The 21,053-nt window shown below is 38.4% G+C and overlaps 1 protein-coding gene across 2 annotated transcripts in view; it reads right to left on the reverse strand.

Moving 5' to 3' along the window:
* Positions 1–3,784: 3,784 nt before the first annotated feature.
* Positions 3,785–21,053, reverse strand: part of LOC113130964 (SLIT-ROBO Rho GTPase-activating protein 3-like) — a 28,636-nt gene continuing 11,367 nt past the window's right edge. The window contains exons 3-22 of one of the 2 annotated variants that reach the window (XM_026307977.1): positions 20,347–20,509; positions 19,253–19,315; positions 16,481–16,672; positions 16,065–16,193; positions 15,732–15,953; positions 15,497–15,598; positions 13,694–13,891; positions 13,503–13,587; positions 12,181–12,208; positions 10,179–10,209; positions 9,776–9,836; positions 8,592–8,669; positions 8,121–8,255; positions 7,931–8,036; positions 7,631–7,858; positions 6,348–6,421; positions 6,059–6,239; positions 5,391–5,537; positions 4,984–5,299; positions 3,785–4,826 (exon numbers count right to left, since the gene is read on the reverse strand). In XM_026307977.1, coding sequence (XP_026163762.1) covers positions 4,362–4,826; positions 4,984–5,299; positions 5,391–5,537; positions 6,059–6,239; positions 6,348–6,421; positions 7,631–7,858; positions 7,931–8,036; positions 8,121–8,255; positions 8,592–8,669; positions 9,776–9,836; positions 10,179–10,209; positions 12,181–12,208; positions 13,503–13,587; positions 13,694–13,891; positions 15,497–15,598; positions 15,732–15,953; positions 16,065–16,193; positions 16,481–16,672; positions 19,253–19,315; positions 20,347–20,509 — 3,004 coding nt within the window. In that variant the 3' untranslated portion in view covers positions 3,785–4,361. Of the gene's footprint in view, positions 4,827–4,983; positions 5,300–5,390; positions 5,538–6,058; positions 6,240–6,347; positions 6,422–7,630; positions 7,859–7,930; positions 8,037–8,120; positions 8,256–8,591; positions 8,670–9,775; positions 9,837–10,178; positions 10,210–11,196; positions 11,300–12,180; positions 12,209–13,502; positions 13,588–13,693; positions 13,892–15,496; positions 15,599–15,731; positions 15,954–16,064; positions 16,194–16,480; positions 16,673–19,252; positions 19,316–20,346; positions 20,510–21,053 lie in introns of both variants that reach the window. The other variant, XM_026307976.1, reaches the window with a different exon arrangement.

The raw sequence follows: 21,053 nt of genomic DNA on the forward strand, positions 1-21,053 counted from the left end.
TGGGTCAGAAACACACACAATCAGTCCAGCCTGAGCAAATAATACAAGGAAGGGCAGAATCCAGGAAACAAACAGTGGAGAACACCAGTAGATTCAAAATAACAGAAGAGCAACAGGCAAGTACAAGGAAGCTGAAACAAGAAACACAAAACCAGAGTAAGCACAGCAGACAAAACAGAAACAAGCACAGGAAACAGACAGGCTTACATACTGGGTGAACTACTCAAGGTAAGTGAAAGCACCTGTGGTGTGTTTGTGTGTGTGGAAAAACATGGGGTGGAGACTGAGCCGTGACTGGGAGAGTGACACAACCTTGTAGCAGCTATAGCTTTGATGGCCTTACTAACCATATCACAGCAATAATAAAAAGGCCTTTTGAACTTTTAAGTCACAGCTGGAAAGCTCGGTATAAGGTCGGGGGTGGTTCGTTCCTTCTTGGAAGCCATTCAGTCCTCGGGTAAGGTGAAAATCTTATTAGATTCTCACTTTAATCTGAAAAAACACGCCTAAATGAATTAAACCTGACTCTGAGTGCTGGTCGTGGAAGAAATAAAACAGTCAATCGGAATTAATGTGATCAGGTTATGAAAAACAAAACATGAAAAAGACAATTTATGTTTTTGAAGGTGTAAAGAGGGTATGTGTCTATTTTATAGGCTAACATTTATTTACATATTTTACATTCTTTCTAAAAATTGAAACCATGTGAAAATAAATACCAATCAATAATCCATTCTTTCATTTCAGGATTTGTGTTTGAGTCTCATTATGGGGCGAGGATTGACGACAACACGTGAGACTTGCAGATGCAAAATCAATGTATGCATGAACCTGCTTGAAGAGCAGTGGCTGATGTGCTCTGAACACATTGTATATGTTGTATTTCCACAACATTAACAATCCTAAATTAGGTTAATATGCAAGGAAAAATCCACCAGCAGCATTTGAACCATATTTTAAACCTAAAATTACAGAAGTATAAAGAATACAGCAGTGGTGGTAATTAATTGAGCCCACTTGCTCAAGCAGGTACTTCAGTATAGTATGTTTTTAGTGCTAATTCTATTCTACATAAAAAATGTGTTAGACATATTAAAACTAAAGATTAGGCCAGTGATTTTCAAACTTTTTTGTTATGGCCTTTTTTGTTATGCAACCTACATCATTTCTAACCCTGTGTTGTACAGTACCATGGGGCTCCAGTGTTCTGTCGACCTTATCATGATGTTGTATAAAGCATCTCTCACATAACCATGACTTGTGAAATTTCACCTTTTTACAAAAAAACAAAACTAACAACCAAACAAAAAAACCAATTCAGTTGGGGTTCCATGTCATCTGTCAAATGTTTCAAGGAGTTATCAGTAAGTCTAGAGACAAGTACAAAATGTAATTTTTGTTTTGTTTTGAAATAGTTAAACTTTCTCTGTATGTACTAAGATCCACCATGAGCAGCTGAAGCAGTACAATGGTACTCAAAGAGGGCAGGAAAATTAACGCTAGGTGAAAATGACGCTAGGTATAATAAATTATTGTTCTATACAATAATTTATTACTCATATGATCTTTAATGTAGAACTGTATTGGGCATTTTTACATTGTTTTATTGGTATGAGCACGTAATAATGTTAGCCATTCAATATATTAATAGCACTATTATGTCACAGTTGCTGTATCTTAATCGAGTGACAGGTTGCTGCTGTCAATACCATCATCAAAAGAACAAATAAAGAGATTTTGCGCCACTGGATATGACTGACTGGATGTTAATCCAAAAGCGAGACTAATCTGCACTGAGAGCGCTCTTGTAGTTTATGCTGTATTTTATCCCGGCACTTTCTTAAGTTGTTACACTGCTGCTACAATTACTGTTTTTAAAGCATGATGTGGCTAAATTTCCATGCTGACCAGTAGGTGGTACTGCACAACAACTCTAGCCAGTGCATGTTCCTACACTAAGCTGTGCTGAACTAGGGCTGTGACAGATGATACATGTACAAGCAACTTTTCACCACAGAGGGTCAGTATAACAAACACACTAAAGCTTCATAAAGAGTATAGAGTATTTCTGAGTCACCGTACTCTTTGCATACACAATGATGGGTGCATATTCAATCACCACTATTCATCTTCAGTCACCTCGATTCACCGCCATCACATTTCCCATCACAAGACATATAAAACAAAATGAGAACTTTTTGTGAGGTTTCATTCATTTATTGTTTTGTTAATGTTTGTGCAAGGATAAGAATTACAAAAATCTACACACGCCAGAGATGATAATATATTCTTGTTCCTATTGTACAATGTTATTTATACAAGTATCCAAGTATGTATATATTCATTCCATTGTACCTATTACACTTTAAAGATATATCTTCATAAGACAGACAAGCATCACCAACAGTAAACAAGTTCATCTAAACACCCACATGGCCTCAGCTGACCATGTGCAATCTAGACACTATGTAAGCTTCAATGATACAGATGTGCTCTATCATGTTTCTATTATGACTTTATCAAAATGAAAACACAGAACCTACAAATGCAGCACAGTTCCCTGTAGCGTTTATAAGTGCATTAGTTAATTGAATTGTAGGAGAAAGTTTCACTTGTTTGTTGAGGTAACACAGCTAAACCTTATATATAAAGAGAGATGACAGTATTATGAGATGTTTTTGCTGTTTTTCATTTTTATTTGCATGTGTTAGATACAATGGTAGCATGTCTATAACTTCCATGATAATTTTCAGTGTGTCAGTGCAGCTTAGTCTAATCTGCTATCCAGCAATTTACTCCTAAATTACTGACTGAAGGAAAAGGAAAATAATTTTGGCTGATTTTTTTTTTGTCTTTTCTCTTGTTATCAGACTCTAGTATCTTTAGAAATGATTTCCTGGTACTGACCAAAGTCACAATGGGTTTGTATGAATTCTAGCCACCTACTGTCAGTTACAATGGCTGCAAAGTGGCCAGATTGATGCAGCAATGCTAACTGCGATGACAAAGCCATTGGGAGCCACCGAGTCGTCTTTGTGCTACAGTTCCAAGCCAGTGGCAACCAATTAACTGTGCTCCAGCAAGTTTCATCAGGGCTGTTATTTTTTTTCAACTCTTTTGCCCCGTGTTGTACTTTGACATTTTACAGATTTTTTAAATATTATATAATTACACAATTATGGATATGGATATAATTCTATTAAATTATCTCAATTTTGTTTGAAGTCAATATGTCTAGAATTTGTATATAATTAAAGCATCTTTTAGACAATTTGGTTCATACACATTTTAATTTATAGACAAATTTGTAAACCCCACTGAAAAATCTAATCTCAGTAATCTCAGTAACCTCTGTAGTATAGCTACGAGCACTGCTCTTTCCTTTTTTGAGTAAACTCAAGGCTGCTAATGTGAGATCTTTTCAAATGCTGCAGGTAGTGGCTTTCATACAGTTGTGTTTTGTGATCTCCTTTGGGCAGTCATGGTCCAATGGATAGAGAGTTGGACTTGTAACCAAAAAGTTGTGGGTTTCCGGACCGGCAGGAATTGTCGGTGGGTGGTGTGAATAGCCAGTGCTGTCTCCACCCCCAATATCACAATTAAGATGAGACCCTTGTTCACCAAACCCCCAGCTCTCCGGGTGCCGCAGCAGCTCCGGGTGTGTGTTCACGTGTATGTTCACTGCTGTGTGTGTGTGTGTGTGTATACTTTGGATGGGTTAAATGCAGAGCACAAATTCCAAATATGGGTCACCACACTTGACCACAAGTCACTTCACATTTCATTTCTTTTTTTTTTTTTTTTTGATGCCAGTATCTAACAATCATTAGAAGAACTGGAACTGGGGTTTCGACATTCACCAGTAATCTGCCTATATTTTGACACCGGGACTGGCTCTTTGAGAAAAAATTTCTGTAAATGTAAATAGTACCCAAGGAATTGTAATTATAACAGACTATATGGACCACCAGCAGAGACTGGATGTCTACATGTTTAGTGGTAAAATATTCACTTAAGGGTTTCCTCATAATGGAACAGGAAACCAGACAGTAGAAGCTCACAGCATCTTTGTAACCGAATAACATTTTTTAAAATGAAATGTTATATTGTCAGAATTCAGTATATTTCAGTGCATCCCTCTTTTGTCCAGCATGGTTGTACAGTATGGCAGCATACTTTAGAATAATTCTCATAGATTTATATCCTGCTTTTGTACATTGACTAGTGGTAAATAATCAGCAAACAGATCATGTGTCAATGTTTGTTGTGCTGTCAAAAAGAGGTGTAGGGACGTGATGGTATTCACAAATCACATTGTATCCACAGTGTTCTTCAACCATTTGACTTGTGACTGACGGGAGCTACATGTTACCTTGTTTATCTGAGGAGGAGGAGGAGGTGGATGGCGATGGGGAGGGAGCTTTGGGGAAAACCCGGTCAGGTGGGGTGATCCCTGGGCTGCCCAGACCAGAGGAACTAGAGCTGCTGGAACGGTGTGGTCCTTGACCCTGTCCAATCACAGGTGCAGGTCGGACAGGCCTGACAGGTGGGGGTCTTAGAGGAGCACTTGGTCTACGTGCTGAGAGAGCAGGTTTAAAAGTGGTCATAGTCTCGGAGGAGGAGCTGCTGCTGCTACGCCGCTGGGCCGCATCTGGATCCCGAATCACAATGGTGTGGAGCGGACTCCCAACGGCATCCTGGGTTCCACTGGGGTGTTTGAGGGGCTCCAGTGTGTCCAGAACAACATCAGGGGCATGCTTGGCTACATTTTGACGTTCCAGCTCCCGCAACTCATGGAGCGCTGTGTTCATTGTTTTTTCTATGTCCTAACAAACATAAGCAGAAGTAAAAATAGACTGATGTTTAGACGTCACACCTTCAGGTAAGGAGAATTAAAAACCAATTCTGAAAACAAATCCACACACTTGACTAAACATGAGATGGCTAAACCAGTCAAGCTTTTATTTTGCAGACAACACTCACCTCAGCTAGTGCCTCAGCCTCAAGGGCTTTGTGGTCCCCTAAACTTGCATGCCGAATACTGCTGGGCGAAGATCGTTGCAAGTGGCTGTCAACAAAGGCCTGTCTGTCAGGAAGGTTAACGCAGCCAGCACTGCCAAATGTGGTGAGACGGCGTTTCTCTGGACTCTCTGTCGGACCCCTGCTAACAGCTATTTTGTGTGGACTGCATGGCCGAGGCATAACCCTAGGAAGCTGGTCGGCAGCTCTGGTGGGGCTGTGACTGTCAGCACCGTTCCTGTGGCGTGGAACTGTAGCTCCATCTGATCTCACTCTCACCCTAAAAAAAAAGTGATAAAAAAGATTCATTGGTTTGAATTTCTTGACTGAATACTTATTCTGTGGCCTTCCACTAGTTTAACTAACTCTACCTTCCCAATGCTGCTCCAAAGCGGTGCTCAGGTGTGTGTTCACATGGAGATTGGCGTTCATTTCTGGATGGGGCTCTGTCATCGTGGTGCAGCCCGCTGCTGGCTTCACTATCAGTTCTCTGAAGGTTATCAGAGAATGCATCATCCCTGGTATAGACAAGCAGAGATTAAAGAACACTTAACAATCACATTCCTGTTTAATTTTTCTTACATTTTGTTCTCTGCCCTGTGATGAAGAGGCTATTAAGGAAGCTGGAGCAGAAATTAAGGGCTTGTCCAGTTTGAAAAAAATACTCTGCCTTAGAGCTAATTACTGAGAAGGGCACTTGTTTTATTCATGTTGCAATGAAATGAAGAAGAAAATGAAAAAAATATACAGGAAAACTGGAACAATTTATTCATACTGATCCTTAAGAAGGTACAGGTTTTGTAAGACCAAGCACACACAGTTTATGGGCAAGAACAGAAAAATGTATTGTGGCAACACAAATACTGACGAGGCACAAAGTAATTCTTTATGTTGTGTAGCAGAATGAAAGTAATGACCTCTTGACGGGCTCAATCCTGTTGCAGTTTTATACAGAAATAAGGTGTGCGTGCGATAAAAAAAGTTTGTGGTTTGTGGTTATCTTTTTGTGAACTTTACACAATTAAAGCATCTTACTTACATGTCTTGCACCACAATGTACTGATGTGGGATCAGTCCATCCACACCATTATGCCGGCCTTCCCACCAGTCCTCAGATGCTCGTAGGTGGAGCAGCAGAGAGGCTCCCTTCTTAAAGGAAAGTTCTCTCGGACTTCGGCCCACATAGTCAAACTTTGCTATGGCCTCAATCTGCTCCAAGTCTGCAAAACATGTGTGATAAAAGACAGTTTAAGAAATCTGAGTATATCCATATTTCAGCTCTTATAACTGTTGCAGTCCACACAGCGGACTTGCTTGGTTTTATTCACCTTCATCACTAGTGTTAGGTCCGGTACCATTGTCTACCTCATCAAGAGCCCCTGGCTCACTGTGGGGGCTTTCACTAAATGAAGAAAAGTGGAGTCAAACAGTTAAAATAAATTAAAAAGAATATAACAATAGCTAGAAAATATTTTGTGCATTTTCATGTTACACATAAAAAAACATACACATTATTTATTGTTAAAGCCATAATCAGAGATGGGAAGTAACGAAATACAAATACTTAGTTACTGTACTTATGTATTTTTTTCAGGTATCTGTACTTTACTTGAGTATTTATTTTTCTGACGACTTTTTACTTTTACTCCCTACATTTAAACACCAATATCTGTACTTTGTACTCCTTACATTATCAAAACAGGTTTGTTACTTTTTCAAGATCTGCGGATAATGACACAACATAAAAGACGTGACTAACTAGAGGTTATGACAGAAAGAAAACTTGCAGTGTAACATGGGGGAAGAAAGGGATCCAGGGAGTTTTGCAACGATGTCTGACAACGACAACGATGTCTGACAACGATGCAGCAGATTTGGAAAAATAAGACATTCCCCATTCATGGCTGTATTTAAAAGAACTGTTGAAAGTTGTCGGCCCCAAGAATGATTCATGGTGAATACACTGTGTTTTGTTCCCTGTATCAGCACTCTGCAGGTTGTTAATAAAAGAAGAAGAATTTCCTTTTTTGTGTATCTAACTTTTTTAGTTTTGTGGAGTTATCAAAAGATGTATTGTGTATCACTGACCGCAAAAAACATTTTTACTTTTTACTTTTTTACTTAAGTACATTTGAGACCCTGTACTTTCTTACTTTTTCTTGAGTTAGTTCTTCTACTTTTACCAGTCTTTTTTACACAAGTACCTGTACTTCAACTTAAGTATAAAATGTGAGTACTTTAGCCACCTCTGGTCATAATTGGGTTAAACAGACAAATTGCTGTTTTGTTTTGTGTCTCAGTTTTGTCCTTTGTCCATTGTTAAGAAGGAATCTCTCCAGCCAGTGTGGTCAGTACAAATGATTACAGCAACCAGCAACTATTTAACTGTATGAACAATTTAAGACAGTATATGATGTCTAGGTTAATTACAAATATAGAATGACAACCTTATATTGGATTTTAAATCCAATCGACAAATCCATAAAGGAAATCCTATGAATAAGTCTTTCTAAGATCGAAGTAAATACTTAATGTGGTTAACATTATAAAAGCAACAAAAATAATATAAAAACTACATACTGGCACGTTGGGCACATTGCCCTGTACGTACCAGTACTCTTCCCCTCCAGCCATGCACTTCTCATACACAGGTCCCTCCAATTCACGCTGGGTTGGGAAGATGATCTCATGGTGAATGATAATAGTCTTAATGACCTCATTAACATGTGCCTGGCAGGCCACAGGATCCTGGTCATCTGGTATAGGCATCAGTGTGGGGCCAAAGCAAATCGCCAGGTTGTAGGGGTCCATCATATTCTCATCACTGTACTGGGAAAGACTGGAAAGACAGAGGCAGTGAATATCGTTATATCAGCGTCACACATTTGAAGTTTGTTCGGACAAGACTTACTGATTTAAAAATGCAAACAGGTATCTCATGACAATAATCACAGGCCGCTGAAGAGTGACAATTATCTGCTGAAGGTGATGAGCTCTTTCTGCACCTGAATCAAGCTCTAAAAATGAAACAAAGAAAAACAGAATTAGAGAAATACTTGCAGAAACTAACACTAAATAATCTTTTGATATTGGGAACTCACTGGTAGTGGATATAAGGTCGAGAAAACGTTCTTTAGGGAACAAAGCGTTTTCCAGTCCCCTAAAATAGAGCTTAAGAACACCCGCCACAGAGTTGATGTCATGATCAGTCTGATCATCTACCAGCGGATCCTCACCTATATACATAACATGCACATATCCATTCATTAATCATTCACTACTATCAATGTTCATGGAGCTAATGCAATTTTTTATGCATATTTTAAGTTAAAAGAATAATAGAAACATTAGAAGTGTTTCCTCATTAATTATATATAATATATAACTCTGCAAACTAATGTATTATGCAACCTGAAATGGTTTACAGCACATGTGCATTATAGTGTTACATGTGACAGACATAATCTTTATTTGCACTTTAGAGGCCTGTGGGAGAGACAGCGGCTTTTGAGGTGGACAAAATGCAATTTAAAATCAATCAAGGGAAGACGGCCAAGCACACTGAGACTAACCTCTTTCAAATGCATTTTTAATATCGTTGACTTCGACCTGAGAGCCTGGAACCCGAAATATACCTTGCTGCTGAAGGCCTACAGACAGACAGCGTCATTAGTGTACAATAGGAATAAAAAGCTACAACTGAAGATGCCACATAAACAAGGCTTTCTGTGTACATTTACAAAATGAGCATGCACCGGACCATACTGAATTGAAAGAGGACAAAACAAAAAAATACCCATAATACTGTATATGGAAAGCTAACACATTTAGAGAATAATGAAGCACATAAACACAAATCAATGAAATACGAAGGCAGGCCTGATTTTGTATGTGTGAATGTAAGTGTTTCAGCAACCTGTGTGAGACTACATTTAAAAGCTAAAAACTACAGCAGTTTGCAACTGCAAAGAGTGAAAGATGTCTCACTGTACACTTCTAGAGGATTTTTGGTTGTTATTGTATTACTTGACTAAGGGAATATTCACAAACATATTTTTATCATTGTTAAGAACTAAATTTTAAGAGATTCTTTAGCATGACAGCAATTATCTGCAGAGAGGCAATAGTTGTTTTCTTCTCAGAGACTATTGAACCATGCTGTTCTTTTAGTTCTGTTGTAGTTCTGCACCACAGTGTAGTTATTTATGTCTCTTTTGCAGAGACAATATGTTTTTAATGTAGGACTGTACCAAATAATTTCCGTATTCTACAAGAATATTGTCATAATGTAACTTCTCACCTTGTGCCACATTTGGAGTTTCCCATACCATATGGCAGTCATGTTACAGTATAAACTTACAGAAAGACTCACACTGCTCTGTAATGAGCCATGTGCATGTTTACAGAGCCCCCAGATAACACTACCATATGTAAATGAAATAGGACTAATTGAAAAATCAATTAGTAAGACTTTGCTTTGCATCTTCGAAGATGGTAATTATTCTGAAGACTTATTTTAGGTGAGGACAGATATTGAAAAGATATGGAGGACACTGTGCTTTCTTAAATTAATGTTTAGGACTGAGAAATCGATAAACCTGTTCCAGTACACTGTTCCAGTACACTGTTCCAGTCAACAGAAAACAGTGAATTACACATAAAGAGGGAGAGATGAGGTGTGCAAAAGTGCATGTACTTGTAAATGTGTGCAAACTGCAAATTTGTTTAAAAACAACATAGCACAACAGGAACCTACCATACAAATTGATGTATCGAATGCAGCTCTCAACCACCACTGGTATAGGCTGCCCTGAGTCCTGCAGTACCAGAAAGGATTAAATGATTATCATCCTAAGCGAATAAGCAGGAAATAATAGCAAAGAAATTCATGCCAACAGAGTGTTATCATCTGAAGCTTACAAAGCTAGTCCCTTAAATTAATTGTTAATCATCAAATCAATTATTATTAAATAACTGAAATTAAGCATATAAAACAAAAACAAGCACAACAAATTGTGTTAGTGTTGCACCATCATCTATACTGCTATATCTACAAAATTTTCACACATCAGGAATCCCAACAGGACAGGTACAGAAATGTTTGTTAGCATATTGAAAACAGTGCGATGATGATCCCGCCCTGCTATAAGACAGAGTACCTGACTCCTGGCACGGACATTCCGTCTTCCCCTGGGCAGAGAGCAGTAAGGCACGTAGACAGAGGAAGAGAGGCAACAACAACCACAACAGGTTAGTGAGAGAGACAGATTGTACAGAGGGAGAAAAAGAGGAGGCCTGCCCTGAGAGAATAGCCAAAGCATCAGTGCCTTGTGGAGTGTCAGACAGGACGACATAGCTCAATGTATGTAGGAGGAAGGGAGCTAAACAGAGCAGCTGCTTACAGCATTTTTTCACCCAGAAAGGACTGTTTCACTAAAACTCTAAATTCAGGCTGGAGTCTAGGGTTGCAACTGGCAGTCATTTTCATGATTAATTAATCAGCCCATTGCATTCTTGATGAATTAATAATCATATGATCTGTGTAATGTTAAAAAAAAAGAGATACTATACTGTATATGCACAGTTCCCTAGAGCTGAAGCTCTAGACATTATGACCTAGAAGCTAAAGATATTCAAATTATTATAAGACCCAAAAAAAAAAAAAGATTCTGACACAAAGAGTGTTTGTAATGATTAACTGTTTATCAAAATATCTGTAGATTATTTTGCCTGCCAACTAATCATTTAGGCTCTGCTGTTTAGTGATACTAATCTCCACTGCTGTTGGAGCACACTCTGCCTGCTTGCCTTCCCCTGTTTGATTGAGGAACAAAGTGAATATGACCATGTGTTTATTTGCATTGCCCAACATGGCTAGTGGTTGGACAAGTGCCATACATAAAGCCAAATAAATTCACTGTCTGAAGCGTAAGAGTGTTAAAAGCATGATGCTTTTAAAACACACCATTTTCAAAACATGTTTGATAGGTTTTCACCTGACCCTGTCTTACTCAAAGTGGAAGACTTGTGAAAACAAGGCAAACGAGCAAGAGGAAAGTCAGCGCGTGAGTGAGCCAACATTTGGGTAAAAGAGTGGTCAAAGGCAAGAGAACCACTAAGGACTGCTAGCAGACAGCTGAGCTCATGGAGAGACAAAGAGCACAGATGGGCTAATACCTGAATGAAGGCCTCCATATTGCCGTTAAACAGCTTACGGTTAAAAATGGAGCGAGGTCTAGACTTCCGCATTCTCTGGGGTTTAGGGGGAAGAGTGGGGGGCCTGGGGAAACGGTGGGGGTTGGTACGGTTGGTACATGGTGATTATGAATAATAACACAGTTGGTATGACTGTATAACAAAAGTCTGACATTTTCTAAAATGTTTTTATTGTCATGTCTTTACCACAATAATTTATACCTACAAAAACATAATTTGTTAATTTTGGAATTAAGATCAATATCACTTTCAATGTTAGCATGAAGTTACCATCAACAACCGGTTAGCTTACCTTACCAACAACTATCTGAAACGGTGTGAAATGTAATTTTTCTTTTATCTGTGCATAAGGAAATTAAATGACATGTGGTATTACTAGGTCTTTCAGGCCAGCTGATACTTCCTGGTTCCGATATTTATTCAAAGCTAAACTAACAGGGGTGTAGGGGAAATTTCAAATTTGGAGTATCATCATGAGAGTGGTATCAATCTTCCTATCTAGCTCTGCAATAAAGCATACAAGCACATTTCCTATTAATGTTAAACTATTCCAATGAACCTCAGGCCGAGCTGCTGTAGTAAACTTTATCAGTGTCAGTGATGATGACTACAGGAAATTATCACACAAAAAATTTAATACAGATGCAACTGCATTTAATGAAATATACCATAGATCAAAATGTATTCAATTACTCATGGCTGTCAATATTTCTTCCTTTTTTGGCCCTTGGCATTTCACTTCTTAGTCAAGATATTTATACAGATTAAAATGAGAAATAACAACTCTGAGCACCATGTGCTTTAATTAGGACTCTCCATTGTCCAACAAAAAAACTAGATGTTGAGACAGGGCTCCTATTCCCACACTGTGATCTCATCTATGCCACATCCAGGTACACTAGAAGGATTTTACTTTATTCACCCTCTTGTCACTCTACATCTTACCTTGTTGTTCCATATTCAGCCCTCTCGCCTAAGAGAAAATAAAAAGAGGGACTGAATTAGTATATGTTAGTTTGACAATCACAGAACGTAGTGGTACGGTTGAGTGCCGGCCAACTATACAAGGCTGGCAGATGGGGACGGAAAGGGGTGTTATGAGAAAAGGGGCATCTTTTCAGAAAGCCTCAATGGGGTGAACACTATGACTGCATTTGACTCTCTGCCAGCCAGCGGTCATTCAGTGGTCGCCCTAGAAACAGCACAAGAGCCCCAGAAGGGGCTGGCCTGTCTCTTAGCTCTGCAAAGTGAAAATGTATCCAGGGGCAACAAGAGTAGGAGGTTGTGGGGGCTGAGTCGTAGAGTGTGATGATTTTATGATATCCGCACATAAGAATGCACATCTCAATGTACACAAACAAATTAAGTCCTCACTCTGATCAGTCAGTCAGAAATGTTCAGTGATCACATCATCTGCAAAACAGCATTCACAATCCTACTATGTCAGAACCACTTGCCTGCCTATGAAGTAGAAACAGAATGACATGGAACATTTATATTTTTTAATCCTCTGGCTGCTGTTAATGTATATTAAATATAATGAATATAAAAACAAACCATGGCAAGAAATAGATTTCAAGAAAAGTACAATGCCTCTAGAGTTATTCTGTCTTTTCTACCCAGTGGATATTTAATCTTTAGGTCAAGGTAAATATAACTTCATTATAGATTTCTCATCTTTTATGCAATAACAGTTACCTCATTTTCATTTCTGTGTCCTTGAACAGAGTTGGAGTACAAAATAGTTTATATAGTTTGTTGGCTAAAAAGTTTTTTCTTTTAAGGTTTAATCAAATTACACACTGCTGAAAATCCACAAAAAATGATTATACAGTATGTTATCATATATCCATGCAAGAGTGTGAAAATCTACATAATTATCGAGAGATTAATTAATAAGCAACAAGATTATATGTAAAGATATACACTACATCCTAATTTCTCCTTTTGGCTGGGGTTAATGTGGAATAAAAAACAATAAATAAATGCTGGCAAGATACTTCAAAATATGAAATGTAGGATGTTTTTTAGCCAGGCTCAAAAAAGTAAAAATAAAAAACAAATTTAGTGGTAGTGTAAATTTGCCAGATTTTATATTCTATTTGAAAAAATAAGGAGAGAGCTCAAAATTAGTAATGAAAAAACAGCATTATAAATAGTACTCCACATCCACTCGATGTCCACCAAATACAAGATAACTCTTACTTGCCTTATTTGCTAAATTTAAAAAATCTGACCTTCAACTATCACCACCACATTCTACTCACCTTCTCCTAGTGTCTGTTTCAGAAGGTCATGCTTGGCCTGCAGTTTGATAATGAGATTGCTGCCATTCAAATATTCCTTGTATTTCTGCAGATGAAAGCCAAAAAGACAAATTGCAGCAGGGTTATTTGTAGTTATACTGTACATGCTCAATGCCACAGTGCCTTTGTATCCCTCATTTCTCTGAACTCACAGTGAAGTAGAAACCCTCAGTCTCTTGCTGATTGGCTCTTCTCTTAGCGATGTTTGCCTTGCTCATGTACGAATCAGAGGAAGCTGATTTGACCGACTCTGTGGATTGGCTGTGCTGGAAGGCCTCTGAAACATCAAAGTCCTCCACGGTGAGCATGTCCTGCAGGGTTTGCATGGTTGCATCAAGAGTCTTCCTTACCTGATATGTGCAACATGCAAACACAAGTAAAAACCATCACTTTTACAAGAATGAAAAATGAAAATTACAATATATATATATATAATTATATGAAACCCATATTAAACTAATAAGGTGACATTGCACACATTAAAACAATAATGAAGATCGTAAACATACCTAATATATACATACATTGTACCTCCTTCTCAGTGTCAAACAGCACAGTCTAGGATTATACCACTGCAGCCATTAGCAGTGCAGTTTGACTGACACACCGTAAACAACAAAGTAATTAGCTTCCTAGCATGATGCATCGTGACATGAAAGATTAACTATGTTTCTTCTATGTGAGGCAGACAAGAAGGGAGTGTGCATTTCCATATTAATGAAAGGCACTGACACATATACACACCCCGGTGGGTGACCTTTAAACAGGTCTGTATAAACCACAGTGGGCTTGATGAAGCTTGCTGGGGCAGCCCCCAGTGGAGGCAGGAAACTGGATGAGAGATAATCATACAGGTCAGTGTCAGATTTAAGATGACTGTAAATGCAGGGTGACAGTCCCAAGGACCAGGTGTTTGTTATTACATGCTTGTGTGGCACCAGTCAAGGTGTTTGCTGCCAATTCAAGTTTAAAATATAGAAAGCCAAAAACAGCCATAGAGGAGTAAAAACATATCAAGGGCTTTAACAAATTCCAGCCCCTTGATAAGCAATGAGTAATCAGTCTTAACATGATACTTCTAATACAGATGCAGCATTTCAAATTAAGTGTTTTTTTCTGTCCTATGCTTCTAAATTAATATTTCAACATTTTATAAAATACACCTATTTTACTAGATTGATAGACTGTATCTGAAATCTGTATAGGAAATCCCTTGGCACACCTGGATTTGCTTCACAGTACACTAGTGTCACACCATTTGAGAACCACTGTTATAGACTATTCTACATGTAGAACAGCAGATAAGCATCTTTAAGTATCTTCCTGTTCTGCTACATCTGGTCAAACTTGATTGGTGGTTTGACTGATAAGACATCTGTTTCCTAAAAGTATACTGCAATAATCTACTGATAGGCAGTACAACAGTAGTTGTCAGTTTTATATTTCACTCATCAGCTCATATTATTATGTGTAAAATATATTACAGCAATCAATGTTGCTGTAATATGTTGTTAACACACTGTAATATGTATTAACATATTAAAATTTAGGAGCAGTTTAAACAACGTATCTGGGGCAAAAGATCTTTTCATTTTTGTTGTCAAAAAGCTTTTTCCCCCCTTCTAATCACCATGCTACATATATATACTACAGTATTAAGACAGGATGGATTATCAAATGGAAAATTTAAATAAAATTAATGTCATCTACTAAAGTAAAATATTTGCAAAATCTGGGTAGCCAGGTAAACAAACTTAGCATAAAACCTGCTTTTACTGCATATATGTTTATCTAGTATAACATTTTTAAAGACTAAAGTGAACAACTAATATACAGTATCACCACCATTTAGCACAAAAAGAGATTTGCAGCGAGCTTGCTTCATTTTGGATTGAAACACTGACACTGGCTACATTCACCCCTTCTGAGGCTTAGCTCTGCACAGAACCTCTCACCTCTTCATTTTCTATCTTCAGGGTGGCCAGGCGAGACTGCAGCTGGTGGTAGCGCATCAAGAGCTCTGTCTGGACAGGCTGCTGTGCACTCACCTGACACACCTGAGATAAAAGAAGAAAGGGAACTTTACCAGTGGGATTTAACACAGTCAACATGAAGAGATGTACTTTGAATCAAGAAGTTTGATGTGCAAACAAACCATTCTTGCGGTGCCATCCTTCTGCAATGACTCACCTCATCACCCATGTGTGGCTGATAGTCAAAGCGTGCTGGAGGACAGAAGATCTGGCTGTGTGTGTCCATAAACTTCAACTTGTCTCCTCTGATGTCCATAGCGTCTACTGCTCCTTCCAGTAAGTCCAAGCCTTCATGGCGAGAAGTCTCCAGACTATACTCTGCAGACAGGTAGGTTCTCAAGGTGCGCGCTAGACTTGCGTGGTACCCTAAGTCACAACACTGGACAAGAAGTAAAACAGTAAATATAAAACAATAACAGGCCAACTAGCACTGGGACTAATGAGTTCTTCACCAATATTTGCATATTCAGCTCTGACTATATTAACTTACATCTATCATATCAGAGACATCATGGATGTAGTATTTGGCCACCAGGGCATTGGTGGCTGCCAGATTGAGAAGATAATCGTTGCGGGCCTTTGTGCATTTCAGTTTGTTTTCAGAGTACTTGGCTTGTCTCTAGGGATAAAGAGGAAGTGAGAGTCTCATCAGTGCATGATGTAAAATGGATCTGTAATATACTCAAAGAATGCATTACTACATTACACAGATTTCATCTTGCATAATCAGTCAATATGTGTAATACTTTTAACAATGTAGAAACAAGCTTCTTGTAGCTAAAGTGCTGAAATTCAAGAAGTTCATTAGAAGTGCTTACATGGATTATTTGTACTTTAGTGTAGATGTAATTCCTATAGTGTAAAACACATATAGCATCATGCATAGGCATGTACACCTGAACAGACCTTCTCCTTCATTTTCTCCATCTTCTTGACAGAGCTTCTTCGCTGTGGACGCTCATCGTGGCCGTAGCGCAGCAGGCTGGCACTTATGTCATTGGCCCTGCCAATGTGTTTCTCCTCCTGTTTCTCTGCCTCCTTCAGCTTGCTCTCAGCACTGAGACTCTCAGTGTGGTACATGTGGTACGTCTTCATCACCTGCGAGAATTTGTGACTAATGTCAAACTCCACTCATTCTGAAGGGCTTCACAGTCAAACTAGGACGTAACACTTAAAAAGAATGTGACTTTAAGGAAAAACAACAATAATGCCAAGCTCCACCGAGTAACCAGCGTAACATGTATTTCTTATTTTAAATATACAGTACAGCCGTCTATGTATATCATAATGTGGAAAACAATGTACACAAGGATTATGCAACCGATATCCACATTAATTTTAATATAATCTGCTTTTTGATACCAGTATTTGTTATAATACAGCTTATGTGTGTAAAAACTCATGCATGAATGTCTGTTTTTTGCCAAAAATCTTAGAGCTAAGGTGAATTCTGAATTCTGCAATTGATTCTTGTCCATTTGACAAAGAAAAATATGTGAAGAAAAATGTATGAAAACATACATAAGTATTAGAGACTAGCTTACTTAGCTCATTCGTCATGTTTAGACTGACTAACTGTTAAAAGTACTGTGATGGGTGTCCGTCTCATCTATTAATGCTGCTCTGTTTGTCTGTCATCACCAAAGTCTGCCCGGTAGCTTAAAGAAATGTACAAGCAATATAAGGCACACAACTTTTATCATAACCTGACTCCATCAATGCTCCATTATTTAGTTTGCTCAAATAAATTTTTCAAAACACAGGTAGCCTTAATCAGTAACAGTGGATGATTACAGCAAAATTAAACAGCATCTACTCCTCCATCACTCACCCTGAGGTTCTGGTTTCCTAGCAACCCTGACTGAAATGGACTTGCAAAGGACAGTGAGATCGATCAGCAGGAGGCAAAGGAGGTTACAAAGGGACAAGAAGCAACCTTTTCTGCTACTCTCGAAACAAGAAACTATTTGATTTCCAGGAGCAGATCAATACCAAGGGCCAGAAGACTGACAGCCAGATCCATAACTAATTTTACTTTTGTAGAATTTGTTTGTATTATCAATTGCGTGTTAAATTTCATTTAAACTATAAAACTCCCATCCATCCATTAACTTTACTGCTTATCCTGTAGGGGCTGGAGGCAAAGGCTGACACAGAAACAAACACTCACACTTACAAAAAACTTAGAGTCATCAGTTAACCTAACATGCATGTCTTTAGATTGTGGGAGGAAGCTGGAGTACTATAAAGCTTTATATATCCCAAATCTGAACAGACCACTGCTATTCCTTAGACTGTGTGTGGGAGCTGCAGACAGGCATTTAATAATGCATGAATTAGAGAGAGGAAAAATCAATATCAGTACAACAGGAAAGAGCTGTATAATGTTACATGTGAGAATATGTCTCATGTGGTTTATTTCTTGGTAGTATTTCTGTTTGAAATTTGCTGCTACACATTCATTTGTCCTAGGCATCTTTAAAAATGAATGGTAATGCATAATCGGAAATTACACTGCCATTAAACAATTTTACTATAATATTACATGTTCTTAGTCGCTATCAACAATCAACTTAACAAAAACAAACCAGAATCAGAATCACATGTAATTTGCAAAATTAAAAAACTCATCTCAGCACTCAGCTGCTTTTTATTGTTCTTCCCAGTATTTAATTCTCTCGACTGTCAAATGTTTGTGCAGTTATAGTCAAGATCACAGTCAATCCTAAAGCACTGTGATAAGACCAATTCTAGTCCAAATATGATCAATATTTTATATCTTTATAATCAATTTTGCAGTTAAAACACATTAGTAAATTACTGCACTCACTGGAATATGCAAGTATGACTCCACTTGCTTGTGTTGGAAAAATGACATGAAGAAATCTCAGTATTTTTAAGACCTAAGGAACTTTATTTATGACTTAATATTCCCTGGCTCAAAGAAACTACATATTTCACTAGGTTAACTCAACTCATATCCAGTAATTGTTTTTTCTTTTTTCAAATTAGCTAGGGATAATGATGTCAAATAGTAAGACCCAGAAGGAAGCACACTAGAGTGTTTGTAATATTGTGTCCTACATAGATCAGATGATATCACTGCATCAGGTCTTTTTCTTTAGCCAAATGAAGAAGCATCAGGACTGAACACAGCTTTCTATCATCACCACTACACAGATCATTTCAGTATGTTTAAGGTGATGCATAATGTCTGAATGTTCTGTATACAGCAACAACGTGTTAACAGCATGACACCTGTTACCATACCACACATGCATGATTACATTTAACATGAGCTAAAAAACATTACAGTAACACGTTCCGTCTCGACATGTTAGCACAGTGCACCTCTGCAGCAGAGACTGCTGAGCACACTTGATGCACAGCCAGGGGCAAGAACGCTCTCCCCTTCAAATGATGTAGAAATTCACAGTAGGAGGAAAAATGCAAATTTCATCCTTTCACGACCTCAGGAGAAGGAAAAAAATGAAGCTACGCCGCTGATTAGGCATATCTGCTGTGTGCAGTGTCATGACAGCTGCTGCACAGGTTACAGGTTCAGGTCTGAAAAAAGCTTGGCTTTTAGCCAGTTAGCTGCCAGTGGGGTAAGGCAAAAACAGATAGTCTGGCACAGACAGAAAAATTGAATGAGACAATGGTATTAGTTTAACTCACTGTGTAAAGCTCATTGGTGACTTTCACTAATTCCTCATGCATCTGCACCCCAATGTCTTTGCTCTGTAAAAGAGGAAAACAGTTGGATACTTGAGGTGACAATAATGGCCCATTTAAAGGATAAATGAAGCCAGGCATTCAAACATCTGAGACTAAGAACGAGGTTATTTAACAGAATTGCCTTCTTTAAAATGAGACTATGTGACAGTGATATTTTATATGTAAGGGATGTCAGCAGGCATTGAAATGCTGTGATTATTCTGCACCAGAAAAGATCTAACACAATGCTCAAAGTGCATAAACAGACAGAAATAGAACAGTGCAGTAACTGCAAAACATTTCCCAAGGAACAGAGTCAAAGTTTTAGCTTAGTTACAGGGGCTAAGAGCCTAGAATGAATTGGACATGTCTCATGGCAAGGATTATAGCCCAAGAGGAGAAATGGGGCCAGTGGAGAGTGACTGTGGAAATCCTGTTGAGGGGATATGGAGCAATGCTTAGGCCAATCAATCCTGTCTTTGCCACCTCTTAGGGACCACTCATCAACAGCAACCTTACAATGTGGAAAAAAGTTTACTTCAGCGCATTCAGTACATTTACACTTTAACTTAATCAGTGCCAGAGTTCATTCAGTCCCCTTCCAAAATGTGTAATTTATTAGCAATGAGGCTGCATTGCAGCTGAACCAGGATGCCACGACGTAACAAGATTATTGTTTTGGAAAACATTGTCTCCCTCTGCACAACTGTAACAGTTTTTTTTTGCATACAGTCCCCTAGTCGGCCTCTTTTTGCTGGCCACAAGCCATACCATTCTTATCAAGGCTCCCATCAGGATAGTGCAGAGCCCCCCAGAGGACATAAATTACTGTAAACTTCTGCTGTCAAACACATATTAGCCCTCAATAAATATGTTAAATGAGAACCACACAGAATGAAATGTAGGCTATGTCCTCATACATTAAAACATATTTTTAAATAGTTTTGTTGGTGTGACACCATGATACTGGCTTAGTGCATTCATTTGAGCATATGATTTCTGCGACTGTGTGCGTTAGTAACGGTCAGGGTCATCCATTTAATTCCGATTCTGACCTTTTTAAAAAGTCTGATGACGTCCTCGCCCACGTGTGCCAGGCGGACAATGACATTGTTGTTATAGATGTCGCTGAGAGTAGCATGGTCCCTGCTCTCCCGCCTGGTCTGCTCTAAGACCAAATACCAGCAGTTCACAGTGGACAGGAGATTCTGGTCCTTCCTGAAACAGCCAAGAAAAATAAATTACATATTGTTGCTATTTGAAACTACTGCAGAAGCACCACTTACACATTTCACAAAGACAAAAATGTTGATCAATTTTGGTAACAAATTCCTTTAATGCTGCTTGTAGACAAATACAACTGACATATTTAGACCATACGATTCATTGCCCATAGGCAAGCAGCAGAAGAGATCTGATTCTCCAACTTGAACAGGTAAAATTTGAATTATTGTCCACAAAACCACAGTGTCATTCAGTTCCTGTACACTGACAAGATTGCTATCATACTCACCCCTTTGAGTTATATGAAAAGGTTGGATAGTCACCACTGGCAATCTAGAAGGCATCAGCATACCTATGGCTTTATCTATAATGCCTTGTTTATCTAAGCTGCCAAGGTATTTATCATCGTCATGACACCAGATCATAGGAGAGACTGATTTTAAAAGTTCCTCATACCAGCTCCGTTTTTGGAAAGACTGGCATCTGTTACTTTGCACAGCACTATTGGAATGAGTTGCAACACAGCTTAAAATTAGAA

Source organism: Mastacembelus armatus, chromosome 5 (assembly GCF_900324485.2).
Source record: "Mastacembelus armatus chromosome 5, fMasArm1.2, whole genome shotgun sequence".
In the NCBI taxonomy this organism is placed as follows: domain Eukaryota; kingdom Metazoa; phylum Chordata; class Actinopteri; order Synbranchiformes; family Mastacembelidae; genus Mastacembelus; species Mastacembelus armatus.